The 14,028-nt window shown below is 39.9% G+C and overlaps 3 protein-coding genes across 5 annotated transcripts; 1 reads left to right on the plus strand and 2 right to left on the minus strand.

Moving 5' to 3' along the window:
• Positions 1-822: 822 nt before the first annotated feature.
• LOC117145213 (putative gustatory receptor 92a) lies at positions 823-2,040 on the minus strand. Its single transcript, XM_033310781.1, has 2 exons — positions 1,039-2,040; positions 823-981 (listed from the first exon to the last, which is right to left on the minus strand). Exons 1-2 carry the CDS (start codon positions 2,038-2,040, stop codon positions 823-825), a joined length of 1,161 nt encoding a protein of 386 aa, XP_033166672.1.
• A 3,880-nt stretch (positions 2,041-5,920) lies between these two features.
• Positions 5,921-8,323, minus strand: LOC117145452 (another transcription unit protein). Of its 2 annotated transcripts, XM_033311120.1 has the most exons (3): positions 8,179-8,323; positions 8,072-8,111; positions 5,921-8,015 (listed from the first exon to the last, which is right to left on the minus strand). In XM_033311120.1, exons 1-3 carry the CDS (start codon positions 8,216-8,218, stop codon positions 5,993-5,995), a joined length of 2,103 nt encoding a protein of 700 aa, XP_033167011.1. In that variant the 5' UTR covers positions 8,219-8,323; the 3' UTR covers positions 5,921-5,992. The 2 variants fall into 2 exon arrangements, with proteins under 2 accessions (XP_033167011.1, XP_033167012.1); XM_033311121.1 differs by lacking the exon at positions 8,072-8,111 and having other exon boundaries at positions 8,179-8,241.
• Positions 8,324-9,924: 1,601 nt separating this feature from the next.
• Positions 9,925-10,840, plus strand: LOC117144049. Of its 2 annotated transcripts, none has more exons than XM_033309019.1 (4): positions 9,925-9,969; positions 10,030-10,232; positions 10,281-10,409; positions 10,472-10,840. In XM_033309019.1, exons 1-4 carry the CDS (start codon positions 9,925-9,927, stop codon positions 10,686-10,688), a joined length of 594 nt encoding a protein of 197 aa, XP_033164910.1. In that variant the 3' UTR covers positions 10,689-10,840. The 2 variants fall into 2 exon arrangements, with proteins under 2 accessions (XP_033164910.1, XP_033164911.1); XM_033309020.1 differs by having other exon boundaries at positions 10,305-10,409; positions 10,472-10,688.
• The last annotated feature ends 3,188 nt before the right edge of the window (positions 10,841-14,028 follow it).

Raw genomic sequence — 14,028 nt, forward strand, 5'->3', positions numbered from 1 at the left:
CAGCAGCCGATGGAAATATTTGCACATTTATTTTAAGTGTTTAAGTAAATAACACCAAATCTGTTTAATGAAACACAAAGGCAGCTCCGTCTAAATTAATCTTCTCGGCAAGGACAACCTGCTCGAAGGACAACGGTCAGTCTTACAGTTTTCCGTGTGCGGGTCAGCCTTAATTGGCTTAATACATTAAAAATATGTATGTAAATTAAGCCAAAGCAAAAAGGATCAACATGAAATTTAATAAATCATAGTAAATTGTGCATGAAAATGACGACATACTAAAGCTAAATCTTTAGTTCATTTTGAAATTCCTGTGCAAGCAACACAATCATCAACACTAAACCTAACGTTTCCCTGAAATGAAAATGAAACATTTTATGATCCTTAATGAACCCAAGCGAGTCGAGGGATTACTCCACCGAGGAAAATGTGTTGGATAAGCGAACCACATGCACATAAACTTTAATTATGAAAAATTATCTATTGATGTGACTGGCCCCAGGGTCCAACTGCTGGCCAAATCACGTGGCGAAAGTTCATTTCCACAGCCATTAAAATGAGCTATGTGCCCCCTGACAGGTGGACACACGGGCATATGGTGCGTTCTTTCATAATTTTGTGACTTTCACGTAAATGCAGATTATTAAGTGACTTCACAGAGTACGGCAAAAATGATGTTACAGCATGCCACAGCGATTTGGGGCCCCTATTTATTCAAAATTTATTTATTGATGACATTTTATTAATACAATATGACATATTTAAGTGCTATGAGAAATCTTACAATAATATTACAAGAAACCGAATTACTTTTCAATATGCCTAACAATTTCCGACCTGCATTCTATATTGTGCAATAAAAGCTAGCCAAGATACGAGTGCTGATAAGAACTGTAGATATTGCTTTTGGGTGACATCAAATAGGCCCAAAATGCTGACTCGAAAATGGCTAAGCCTCAGATGAAGGAATAAAGTATCCAGCTGTAATGAATAAAATGTTTAAATCGGTATTAAATCTATGAAAATAAATTGACTAACCGTAGTTTGAAATTTGCTAAGATCACCGACATTTCCAAACTGCATTCCAATGTTCAAAAATTGGTTAACAGCTCCCTCAACGGAGGCAGTTACCAGAAAAAGATCCAATACGTGTTTGCCCAAAAGTATCCAGAATACGAAACTGTTTATATAAAACTCTACAGCCATATTCAGGCCAATCAAGGCGATTAGTACAACCTTATAAATCAGGGCCAGGAAAAGGGGAGGAACAAATAGCTTGTGAAACATAATGCTGGTATGATATATCTCTCTGTACAAGCTTATGCACTTATCCAAACGATTTTGTGCTCTTCGTATTTTTTGTTGACTGCCCGAAGTATTTAACTTTTGCAATTGAATTCGCAAGTTTGTATAGACATATCTATTGAGCTCGGAATAAAGAACACCCAGACTGAGATAGCCAATGGAATTGATGTGGAATAATATATTGGTGGCACTGACTAGGTAAAAGTCGCACCACCAATCGATTATGAAACGCCAAGAAAATCCTTTCCGTATCGTAAACCACAGATATGTTTGCTCATGGGCGAAGGATACCAAATTCAGTAGGATTAATATCAATTCTCGTCTGCCGCCGAATCCAGGTGTTTTCGGCTTGAATAAATCACTCACTTGCCGAAAGAGACGCAAGAACTGGTTGACAAGATCGATTATTTCTGGGCCTCGAAAAATGTGGTAGCCCAAGATTACTGCAACGTTGGGAATGCTCAGCACAAGTCGCATTACGTGAAGTACTAGTTGGACGCGATTTGTCTTAATCGATATGGACCCTAAATAGACCCAAAAGAATCTGGTAAAAGTTAATATGCGATGCGTAACATTCAGCCACTTGAGCCAATTGTGAATAAATACAGTTTCATCGTCCTTCTTATTGTGTAGACAGAAAAAGATCGTTCCAATAAATTGCGCGTACCGAAAAATGTATCTCAAAATTGCGGTGGATAGTTTCGGTGCACTCATCTGATGAAGGAACTCGAACATGACCACTTTCGTTTCAGTTTCAACTGAAATTGGAATATAAGCGAAAAAACAAGCGGTGCATTACTTAATGAAAACTTAACCCAGTACCGGATGGTATCTTAAACTGGCAGGTGACATCTGGTGACAGCTTACTATCAACGGAATACTTTAGAGTATATTTATTTAGCTAACAGAAAGCCCTTAATTTAATAGTTGCCTGCAATGGATAGAGCGTGAGGAGTTCATAACAAAAATAAAAAAATCATAAAGGGTATAAAAAGGAAGGTGTGTATACGAAAATCGGTCTTAATTATGCTTAAAATAAAAAACTGTTAGATGAGACTTTCAAATTATCCTATTTTGGCTGCTAAGAAACTAATACGGTTATGTAATGCAATAGCTATTGAACGCCCTAATATATCAATTATTGCTATCAATTTCAACAATTAGTCAAATCAAGCAGATTTGCAATTTACAGTTATGCTTGTTTCTGTGCATTATTTATTCAATGAATGCAGCTTTAATGATAAATGTGATCAACGAAAACCGCTTAAATGCATTACGGCAGTATATGTGTATGTGTATGCCTATTTGGTGCCTATTTGGCCTGTTTCGCATTAAGTGTAAAGTTATTTATGAACGTTAATGCGTATTCAACTAATGACACACACATTCGATTTTCGGGCTCTTTAGTGTGCGCAAACATTGGGTATGGTAATGCCATTAATACCATTTCGACTGTAAATGGAATGAAATAAAAGGAAATAATTTCGCTGCCTAAGCGCTCATTGATTTAAGCAAATATTAGCTCAATACATGTGCACAAACGCAATTCGAGTTTGCCGCATAATTGCCAATTGTTAATGAGAGACAGTGAAATTTCAACAACTGTCACATACAGCAATTCTCTGAAGTCGCCCAGGGGACCAAAGTGACCTCGTCCCTTCCCCACAAACCTCTACTGTCACACCAGCCATTTACCACCCATCGACTATTTGCCACATTAAAGCATGCCACTAATTTTATAATGCAAGCCGCAAGACATAAAATCTACAAAGCCAAAGTGCTTGAGAATACAAGTTGAGTATCTAAAGAGTGACATAGCTACATACACATCTATACAGTGCGCTCCATAAATGCAGAGCTAACTGAAAAGTTTGACCAACTTACTTCATATTCGATGGGTAAAAAAAGGTGTTTGATTTTATTTTAAATTAAATCAAATTAAATTTCAGATTATTCATTAATGCATATGCATAATGCATAACTAATTTAACCAAATATTTTTATAAAATAGTTCTAAAATGGGTTCAAGAACTTAACGAATTTTTTTACATTTATGTAAATATAATTATGAATCTCACTTTAGCAACGATGACCTGCTTCATCGCTTTGACTCGGTCAGCATTTAGCTGCGTTTTTGTGGTTATCCTTGTCTTTGTGTGAAAATATATATGTACTATATATTTCGGGGCTTTTCAGTAAAGGTCCTGTCAAATTGCTGCGTTGACAAGTGACATGTGCCCACTGTCCCATCTACTTTCTGGAGAAACTTTAGCTTTATTAGAGCCTCTAATTACTGGGGGCCAGCTTGCCAGTTAGCCAGTTTTGCAGTTGTCACGGCCCGCAAACTTAATGCCGCCTTCTCTTGCTCGAATTTCAAAACCTTTCGGGTTTACGGCATTCGCTTGTAATTTTATTACATTCCTTTCTCCAGTGCAGCGGGCTTCCATTTCAGCCTGTCTCTTCATAAATAATTAATGCCTTTGAGGTATGTAAACTTACTGGTGTGTGTGTGTGCGAAAACGAGTGTCTACTTTATGTGCTGTAAATAAATTTGAGTGCGTAAGTGTAATTGTGTTTGCTTTGGCTAACAAGAACCGCCTTCACGCATATGGTATGTTTAATGGCCATAAAACCAAGACTTTCGGGTTAATGAGTGTATCTACTTGACGGTTGTAAATGGTCAAAATACCTTTTGGGCTCATCAGGCAGGGAAAAGAATTGGATATGGGTTATGGGGAGGTTATGAAAAGCATGTTACTCATAATTTTATTAGATCATAAAATCATAAACTTTCAGAGAGTTCATTTTGAAGTGTAATAGTTTTAGTTTATTTATTTTGTCATCCTTGCATAAGAAACATTTTAAACAAACACAATAATCAATTGTGTAAGTTATAAGTGCTCTATATCTATTTCTATCTAATCACCTGAGTTTATTAGAGCATAAATAATCCAAGTCCTCATGTGTATTTTGTGTCTTTTGTACCTCAACAAAAGTTATACAGTGAGTAATATTTTTAAACAATTAATATGTGAACCACATGCAGATATACTAAGCGGCACTTCTCCAGTTGCGCCTCATTGATCAGCAGTATCGAAGTAATTGAATTCTGAAAGGCTGTGCCCATAAACTGGGATGTATAAATGCAGGTAAGCCGGCAGATGATATTTATGACAATGAAGGAATGCAATTTTACGTATACGAAAAGCGGCAGGCGGAGAAGAGGCAACATTGCAGCAGGCGTAAATTGGTGTCTAATAAACACATAATCAAGGTTCATTTGCTGCAGGAGGCACTAAATTGCATTAGCACAAAGGCTGACATGCCACCAACCCACTTGCCACCTTTCGCCCGCACAGTTTGCCAACTTGTCGACAAATATGTGTGCAAGATATTTGGCCTACGGGCGTGTCGTGTAGCTGCTCGATTTTCGGCCCAGCCCGAAAATCCGTGACAGTTTAGTTTATGGCCCACAGCATGTGGGGGTAGTAAAAGGGGTCGTCCTATATCTCGGTTACATTCGAATGCGTTGCTCCAAATGCGAAGGCAGCAACGTCAAGACACTGCCATTGTAATGAGCTTATATGCCTTTGAAGCAAACGAGCCTCACCAGGACACACAATCCCCCCGTGGCATGCAAGCCCATAAGTTCCAGGAGCTGCTGATCAAATTTCACCAGTTAAATGAGCAAATACAGCTCTCACCATTCACATTATGAATGAATGCATCTCGAAAATCAATAATGCTGGGTCCAACGTTCATTAATCGGCATCAAACCTCAAGCTCAAGTTTCTCATTGTGATTGGTGTTAACTGAAAAGGAAAGTTTTGGCTAGCGGCTTGGAGGAAAATAACATTAAATCCCTATTGCAGAGAAGTGTGCGTTAAAATCTTATAGATCATATGGACAGACGGACATGGCTAGATTAAATCGGCTAGGGGTTCTGAACGAGAATTTTTGAATACCTGAATCTATTACATTTAAGGTACTGTAAAATACTTACCAATTAAAACAATAGCGATATTCACTGAAACAAGTAGAACAAATTATTTAATGAGATAAAATAATCATAGTTAACAACCAAATGTATAACTATTTCAATGTAAACTTTAAAAACTTTCCAGTACTTCCAGTACTCTCCAGTACTAAAGTACTTATTAATTTCAAATTTTTAACAAGCTAAGTATGTATCTTATTTCGGCTACCTGTGATGCCGACAGCTTTTGGACGGTGACAAATATAAAGCTGGAATCAAAGAGCAAAATCCGACTGAGCCGCTGACCAGAAAGCCACCCACTTGCCGCCCCCCAAAACCCACATACGACTCACCGAGTCACGAGTCCAATCTCCCAAAAACACCAGGCAGCAATCCAATGCACCTACCACTAATTGCTTTGGGCGTTGGAATGCCGGCCAGTTTGGCAGTCGGACAATGGCATTTGGGTTAGAGTGCTCCGCGCTGCAATCACGACCCCATTGTGACCTTAAGCAATTTCTGCGCCGACTACCAATGTCTGCCTCCCTCAGCTGCCACGCCCCCTAATTACGGCAATGGCCGTACGCCCACCGTGGGGGCGAGAAATTGTTAATTAATTATCAGTTGCGCTACTCCTTGTTCCACGCTTTGTTGCGGGCTGGCTAATGCCTTATGTTTATTGAGATTTCGTATCTACAGGCTATTTAATATTTAGTCGGAATCTGAATCGGAATAGACCAAACGCTTGGGCTTGCGATTAGCACCTCCGATCACTAGTTCGTCTTCGGAATCCAATTGACTTCCTTCCTTCTGGGAATTGGGAGAGCTCCGAGAAGCTCCATCGTCCATATGATTTTCGGTATCTTCCTCGCTGCGCATTTCTTCATCCGAATCTTCAGCTGCAGAGCTTGTCTCACCACCTGCACCCTCGGCATCGTCCTCTTCGAATGCCCCTGGCTTTTTGGCCACATTGCGATCGGAGCCTTGATAGTGCCTGTCACGTTTCGGAGGACGATTCTTCATAAACGCGCGATTCTTTTCACGATCCTCCTGGCGAAGCTTGGACAATTCCTCCTTCATGCGCCGATTATGATCGTGCTCGGGATTCGAGCCCATGTTCGTTATCACCTTAACGCACCCAGACTGCGGCTTATTCGTGGCTCGATTACGCAAGGCCTGGACATGACTCTGTCCGAAACTGGAGTCCAAAATGGGACGCACAGTCAACTTATTCTTGATCAAACCCTGAGGCTGGTAGCAGCTGTCCAGGCGAACATACAAATGGTTCTGGTTGACGGTCACCGGGTGTTGCATCATATCGAAAACCTCGTTGCCCACATGAAAGGTCTGGGTGCCATCGGACCAGCGAATAATTTTTGCATTGGACTCCTTGGTCTTGTTTTCGTTCTCGCGCCACCTAACAGTTGCCTTTAGACGATTTATGAAATCATTGCGCGACTGTTCGTCCTTTAAATCATCTTCAGTCATTTGATCCTGAAAGGTTTCAGGCACGTATGCCTCGGATTCCACGGGTATGAAATAAGGCATCTTCAGAAACTGCGATGGACCTTTAAGAAGTCCACAATTTTCAGTTGTTATGGTGGACTGAAACTTAACTGCTATATCTTTTCCAAACGGTTTGAGTTGTTCTAATGTATCAAGAACTTGCGAATTTTGCAATATGCCATTGGAGAACAACTCCTTAGCAGCATTTACTTTTCCACCAGGTTGTTGATTCTCGGCATTATCACCGATATCGAAATTTAAATCGAGACTATCAGAAGAGGAATACAAGTCTTTGGATTCCTTTTCATCTGAACTATATCGCAATTGGGACAACCATTTTTCAGTGTTACAATTATTTCCTTTTGATTCATGCTCTGTATTTGAGCTGGAAGCTAATGGCACAAAACTGGCCTTGGGTTTTAGAATATATTCTTCGGATGGTGTCGGTAGAAATGACGAAAATTGCAATGGGAGCAATTCTTCTTCCATGTCATTACATTTATTTATTGGGGTCGATGAAGGATGCGTCGAGAGTAGTTCTAGTTCCATCTCATCAATTGATCCATTTGGTTCTTCTTTCAAGCTTTTAAAATTGGAAATAGAACCTGTCTCAGTGGGCAATATGTTGCCCTCGTTAGTGAGTTGTTGATTATTAACTTCGTCAATGATTGCATTGTAATTGTCTTTGAGTTCTATGAGGGAAGTAGATTTTCTGATGCTAGAGATTGTTTCAGAATCGACACTTCCCTGGCCATCACTTTCTGTCATAGAGCTCTGAATGCCGCCAACCTGTCCCGCAGAATGTATGGTTTCATTGGAGTTAATTACGGAAGATTTCGGTTCTGGAACACTTCCACCACTTTCTGTCATACAGCTCTGAATGCCGCCAACCTGTCCCGCAGAATGTATGGTTTCATTGGAGTTAATTACGGAAGATTTCTGTTCTGGAACACTTCCATTTAATTCCACACTTAATGACCATGACGAAGATTTGCTTGAATTTGGTGCACTTCCGGAGTTGGATTCACGGTTCGAGCTTGTTTCGCATATGGGAATATATGATCGCTCGATATTCGATGATGTGTTAGCGTTCATATCAGATTGATTTTCAAGAGAAAAAAAAACTCTATTTACTGTTGGGCAAACAGAACGTGAACGGCTTTTGTGCGCAATTGGCTTAGGTTCATTTCTTTCTTCTTCAGCGCTTGAAGAACAGGGTTCCGGGATCCTGGAAAAGACATATGGGATTACTAAATTCTGCAGAATATATTTACCTAAACCAACCCCCTATTGAATAAAGGCCAGCTTTCGCAAGATTCACCATCTAAAGTAAACGAGTAGTTAATAATTCAATTTTTAATAATATTCTATAGACTAATGTTTCTACAAACCTTTTTCTAGTTCATTGTGCTGCAAACCGGAGTCAGCCATATTAAGCGTAGTGCGAAAAGTTAGTGTAGCACAATTTCTTCCCAAGCAGCACAGAAAAAAAACTATATGGTTTTATTACGGAATGACAGCCAAGCGAAGTGACTGATTATCGATTGTTCGTCAGAGTTGTCTGGCCAAGAGTTGTCAGCTTTTCTTACAATCAGTGTTGTTTAATTTTTCACCTACTGTGTTAATGGGTTTCAAGCAATAAGCAATAAGTTTATTATGGATAAGTGCTTTTGGATTTATTTTTTTACTCGTAAAGCAAAACATAATAATAGATTGTTTGAGGTAACCGTTTTAACCGTTTTTTATATTTTATATATTGAACGTCGAGACCACGGGAACTATAAAAGCTAAAATATTTATATTGAGCAAAACCTATTTTTTGAAAGTCGGTCGATTAAGATAATGTTAAATGCATGCAAGTATAATTGACCAATATTTAGTTCTGCATACCAGAAATAAATATAAATGGCGCCACAACAATGAAATCAGCTGTTAAAAACAGCTGTTCCACACACAACAAAATGTTGCCTGCAACGATAAGTTTTCCTATTTAGAAATTTGTATTTAAAAAGTGCACAAATCAATTTTCCAATAGTGAGACGTCGATACAGCGCGAGTATGCCACGCCACTACAACGCCCACAAAACATCCAAAAATGTAGTAGAGAAAATCGACAATGGCATTCTTTGTTGATTATTGTTTTATCAATACTGATAAACCGATAATTTTGTCAAATGAATGCCCTTATCTGGAATGCGCTAGAATGAAATGTTCCAGCCCTGACACATTATGCCCAATTATAAAAGCAAAAAATAAAATGCTGCCTTTATTTAATATTTCGCAGACAGCAAGGACCTCCCCGCTTTATGGCTTTTGCCCACTCATACTCATGTGGCACGGAATGCCGGGCAATAAAACATGCATCGCCGTTTCCCACTCGTCATCGACTCTTGACGATATGGTCCTGGAATTGCCGTATGGGCATAAACCCGGTGCTTTTTTGCATTTTAATATTTTTATGAGTTCTCGATTAATTAAAACTCAACGGCAAGCACCTGCCCGGCGAATCGGTGGCGCCACGGAAATGCATATTGCATATTATCCGGCGAAGAGGTCATCCACTCGAAAGCAGGACAGCCACTGGCGAATGGGGATCAAATGATTTATTCATAAATTCCGCATACGCTAAGGGCACAAAAAATGCTTGTAAGCCGCAAATAATTATTTACAACAAGTCGCCGGTAATGAGGTTGCCGTGGCAGCCATGAAAATATGAACCTGTCGTTAAGGATTTCCAACGTAAATTAATAAACGGAGAATTAAACGAATGTGCCGAGTAGTTGATGTCCTTATGCGGGTGCAATAATTGCCTGTCAACTGTTTAACGCTTAACTTGACCAAAGGCACTGCAGTCAGTTGAATGGTAATCAAATTAATAAAAGTGACTTACCTTAATGCATTGATATGAATACAACTTTAAAATTGTACTTAATTTTAAACTTTCAAACGTGTTCCTTTCAATCAATATATGCCACGAAAATTCCGTCAAATATGGGTTTAATTCCATAGGTTTCCTGTCAAAAATTGTTATTTTATTTTCGAATTTCGTCTCCATTACAACAAGCCAAATCCACTCCAAATTCCTTTTTTTATACTATCAAAATTATAATCTTTTAAATTATTTCATAAATTAGAACATGGAATACAGCGGAGTGCGGTTACCCGGAATTTTTTGTCCGGATGTAAGGACACGCTTTTAAAAGTTTTCAAACTAAGTAAATAGAATTTATTATAACATGCAGGAAAGCATTGAGCAGTTTGCAAGACTTTACGGAAGTGATAATTTTAGCAAAATGATGATAATAGCCACTACCAGTCCTCCGACGACTATGCAGGCCACAACTCATTCGCCTCCAGGAATGATGGTGGGTAATCCGTCCAGGTTTCAAGGGAATGCATCAACAGCTCACGATCGAAATCTAAAAGTTAATCACCGATATGCTCAGTAAGTGTTGCAAGTATAAGACTCCGCCGATATTTAAAATCTCACCAGTCAGCACTCGAACAATCTTTCCAGTAATGTGGAGGACCCATCCTATCCGCACCGGGTCATGATGGGTCCGTCCAGGTTTCATGGAAATCTACCACCTATTCAGGATCGATACTTAAAAAGTAGTCCCCGGTATGTAACAGAGTAGGTAAGAGAGATTTGGTCTTTTTGTAATAATTTATTTTATCCCTTAGAGCTCAAGGATCTCATGCGTATGGGGCCGTGCATAGGGGCTGTGGTGACCACTATAGTTGTTCGGCAAATTTGCAGAACTCGAAACCTGAATATCCTGCAAGGCCCGCCCAATCGGGCAACCAAGATCCGGGACAAATGTACTGCAATACTCAGCACTATCAGCATATGAATTTTTATCATCCACCTCCACCTGGACCCAGATATTCCTGGCTTTAGAGCACATTTTCCGGCCAAATCCGTTTAACAATGATCAACTCGCTAGTTTGTTAGTTTTGTTGTTAAATGTTTATCCATGGCATGTATTTCTATTGCGAAATTAGTATTTGGTATCACAATTCAGTGGTGACTGTCTAAATTATATATAAAACCTAAAATAATGACTTTTCTTATTGAATGCAATAATACAACTCACTGTTTTCCCAAATGAGATAAATATGCAAGCGGAACAAAAGAGAAGGCACAAAAACAGTTTTCACAGTTTGAAATAATTTTCACAAAAGTTTTTGCACAAAACAAGGGGCAAACAAGAAGTGAAAAAGGCGAAAAAAATTAAAATCGTTTGTATTTTCTTTCTGTTTGTTTGGGTGCTCTCAACTGCGCCATTCAAGTTTGTTAAACATTAAAATGGAGCTGCAATAGAAAAACGCTAACTAAACGCGAGCAGACAGCAAACAAAGCATCCCGAGTTTCTAAGTGTGTGTGTGCGTGCAAGTGTGTGTTTCGGTAAAACCAACACAAACACACTTCAACCCACACATACACACACTGGAGCGCCTTCCAGGCATAGTGCAAAATAAACCAACAGCAAAAATAAATATTAAAATTTGTGCAATAAAATGCCGGGCAATAAAACTAAAATAAGTGCGAGAAAACCCAAAATATACAAAAAATAAATGGAAAGCAGTAGAAAAGTTCTATCCATCCAAACACAGCGAGTGTGTTAGTGTTTTCTTATAGACCGCCAGCGGAAGTGGCAAGCGCCTCAAGTTGCGAAATACATACACATGGCCCTTCACCACCCACCAAGCCACCCACCATCAGACAACCTTACACCACCACCCACTGCACCACTTACTGTCTGTCTGCCAGTGTTGAAAAGCGCCCAGGGGTGGGGCTGGCAGGCAGGCAGTTAGTTTATCGCGCTTTCGAAATCTGAGGAACTAGCAGGATATGGGCGGCAGCAGGGCGCGGCACAAGTAATACAAAGTATATGAAAATAAAGAATCGAGATTGCTGAGGGGGCTAAGCAATCGCCGAGAGAAATGCTGTAAAAATAAGTTTAATATATCCGCATTAAGATTGCCGAAGATTAACACTCCCTGGCTTACTATATGTGCAGTGCTGGCACAGTTTTGGCTAGAAAAAGTGCAGTTAGTAGCTAAACCAAAGAAAACTTATAAGAAATAAGAGCATAAAAACTAAACGCCTAGGTCTAGAATCTCATTCACAACCAACCTTTTTGTGTAAACTAACTAAGCCTATACTTTAAAAAATTTAAGCACATTTTAAGAGTCGTTTTGTTCGATAGTTTATTCTAAGATTTTTATCATACAAAAAAAAACTGAGTAGTAATTGTAATATGTATATAAATTTAGAAATTTCCTTAAAAAAACCAACTGAAAAATAGCCAAGAATCGTGCTCCTTCAAGATTGCGCTTGTCGATGGCGGAATTCACTTTGCGGTTGACTTTCGCCTTAAAGTATGCAGCGTTCTGCTGCACTTTTTGGAAGGCCAAAGCAAGGCAAACATCACGATGAGGCAGCAAGAAGCCAAAGCGAGCATGTGATGTGTGGGAAAGAATAACAAGAGGAAAAATCGAAGCGGAAAAAGAGCTCGGGGAAAGTGCCAAGCGAAGGAAACGCGGGGTGGGCGTGGGGCGAGGAATGGAAAGCCAACACCTGCCAGCGGCGGGCGGAAGTGGGCGGGACTTGTTGTACGGGCTGTTTTCGGTTGCCGGTGCCGCTCGGAATTCAATAAAGTGCCGCAAATGATTACTGCATAAAAGAAATGTGCAATCCTGTTTGCCGGTGTTTTTGCAGCTTGTGCATCCGGCAGCATTTAGTCGATGAGAAATGGTGGAAGCAGATAAAAGTTATGTGGACACAACAGCGGTTAAAACAATAGCACTGTCAACAGTTAAGAGAAACTGCAGGTTTGTTAAATTTCATGCGAAACTGGTGCTTTAATAGTCAAGGATCTAAAGATAAAGTAATCTCTTGGTTTTTCTATCTTACATACAATTTATTGGTATATATATATATGTACTGTTTAATACTCTTTACGTTAAAATTATATAATACATGATACACGTTTTAACTAAATTTTACCTAATACGCATAGCTAGTACGACAACCTCGTCTGTTCATCTGTATGCAAAGGAATAAGCAAATGACGAATGGCTATGCAGCGGTAATAAAAATTAGATTATTCCATCAGGACTGAAATTGATTTTCTTCCTCCTTCCTGGTCCAACTCTCTCAGAAATCGATTTAATATGCACCAAGGGCTTTCGACCCTCCCCACTTCTCCACTTCGCCCAGCTCCAATCTCATCCCCACTCACCTTGAAGGTTGGCGTGTATAACCAAGCGGAACTGTGGCCTTTTTCCACTTTGCTTAGCGGCTGCTCGCCCAGTAAGATGGCTATCAACGCCCCCGACAGACGTCGGGATGGCATCTCGATGGCATTGGGACGAATGTCACAGCAAATGCAACGGAAAAGCGTCAACTTAATGGGCCACAACTGTTGTAATGCTCTGCTGCTGTTGTTGCAGTTGATGCTGCTGCTGCGGGGCTCATGTTGCCGGGGTGTCAGCATTAGTCAATGCTCGAGGGCGGGGTGGCACAAATGATTTTATGTATGGCTTGAGGCAATGCAGCAGCCGCGACAACAGGACGACAGCAACAACGATAGCAGCGGCACAAAGCAACAAACATGCAACAATAAAGTTTTATGAAACAACAGCAACTACTGGAAAAGTGTTTTTTTTTTTCTAGCTTGTTCTCGCTGCTGCAGTTGCGACTATCGTACTGCTGCACCTGACGCTGCGTTGAACTCATCTTCGCGTTGTTGTTGTTCTCGCCGTTGTTGCTTTCGGCCATTTCCGTCAGCCAGCGCACTTAGGGCCACCCTGCGATACAGACTTAAATACTCAGCGGCACTACAAAAAATATTTAAATTTATTAAAAGATAACAGTTTTTAATCCTTTATAGTTGCTGTTTTGGTTATCTGCTTGTTTAGCCATGAAGTTTCATCTAAATTGGCACCAAACTCTTACAATTTAAGCCCGCTGGCTTCAGTAAATTCCGGCCAAATTCCCCTTACGTGCAATTAATTATTTCAGTGTACCGACGGAAAGCTGCAGACGAGACGCGCATGCAAACTTCCCAGTTAATGACGCAACTGTGGCGTGTTTGTAAAGTGTTGAAATTGAAATTATACCTTTGGGGGCTTGTCGGAGTTGTTGCTATTGTTCTTGTTGTTGCTGGCGGTGTTGTTGTTGTAGCTGTTGCACAAAATGCATTGAAGTGTAGTTGCGTCAATGTTTGTTGTTG

The sequence above is a fragment of the Drosophila mauritiana genome, chromosome 3R, assembly GCF_004382145.1.
Source record: "Drosophila mauritiana strain mau12 chromosome 3R, ASM438214v1, whole genome shotgun sequence".
In the NCBI taxonomy this organism is placed as follows: Eukaryota; Metazoa; Arthropoda; class Insecta; order Diptera; family Drosophilidae; genus Drosophila; species Drosophila mauritiana.

What these genes read in the sequence shown, in the direction of transcription:
- LOC117145213 (XM_033310781.1), bottom strand. Translation starts at nt 2,040, where the DNA reads ATGTTCGAGTTCCTTCATCAGATGAGTGCACCGAAACTATCCACCGCA. An exon ending in TTAGCAAATTTCAAACTACG is followed by an intron (nt 982 to 1,038) that starts GTTAGTCAATTT and finishes TATTCATTACAG; the next exon opens with CTGGATACTTTATTCCTTCA.
- LOC117145452 (XM_033311120.1), bottom strand. Translation starts at nt 8,218, where the DNA reads ATGGCTGACTCCGGTTTGCAGCACAATGAACTAGAAAAAG. An exon ending in GCACAATGAACTAGAAAAAG is followed by an intron (nt 8,112 to 8,178) that starts GTTTGTAGAAAC and finishes CGTTTACTTTAG; the next exon opens with ATGGTGAATCTTGCGAAAGC. An exon ending in TGGCCTTTATTCAATAGGGG is followed by an intron (nt 8,016 to 8,071) that starts GTTGGTTTAGGT and finishes TGTCTTTTCCAG; the next exon opens with GATCCCGGAACCCTGTTCTT.
- LOC117144049 (XM_033309019.1), top strand. Translation starts at nt 9,925, where the DNA reads ATGGAATACAGCGGAGTGCGGTTACCCGGAATTTTTTGTCCGGAT. An exon ending in CCGGAATTTTTTGTCCGGAT is followed by an intron (nt 9,970 to 10,029) that starts GTAAGGACACGC and finishes TATAACATGCAG; the next exon opens with GAAAGCATTGAGCAGTTTGC. An exon ending in GTTAATCACCGATATGCTCA is followed by an intron (nt 10,233 to 10,280) that starts GTAAGTGTTGCA and finishes AAATCTCACCAG; the next exon opens with TCAGCACTCGAACAATCTTT.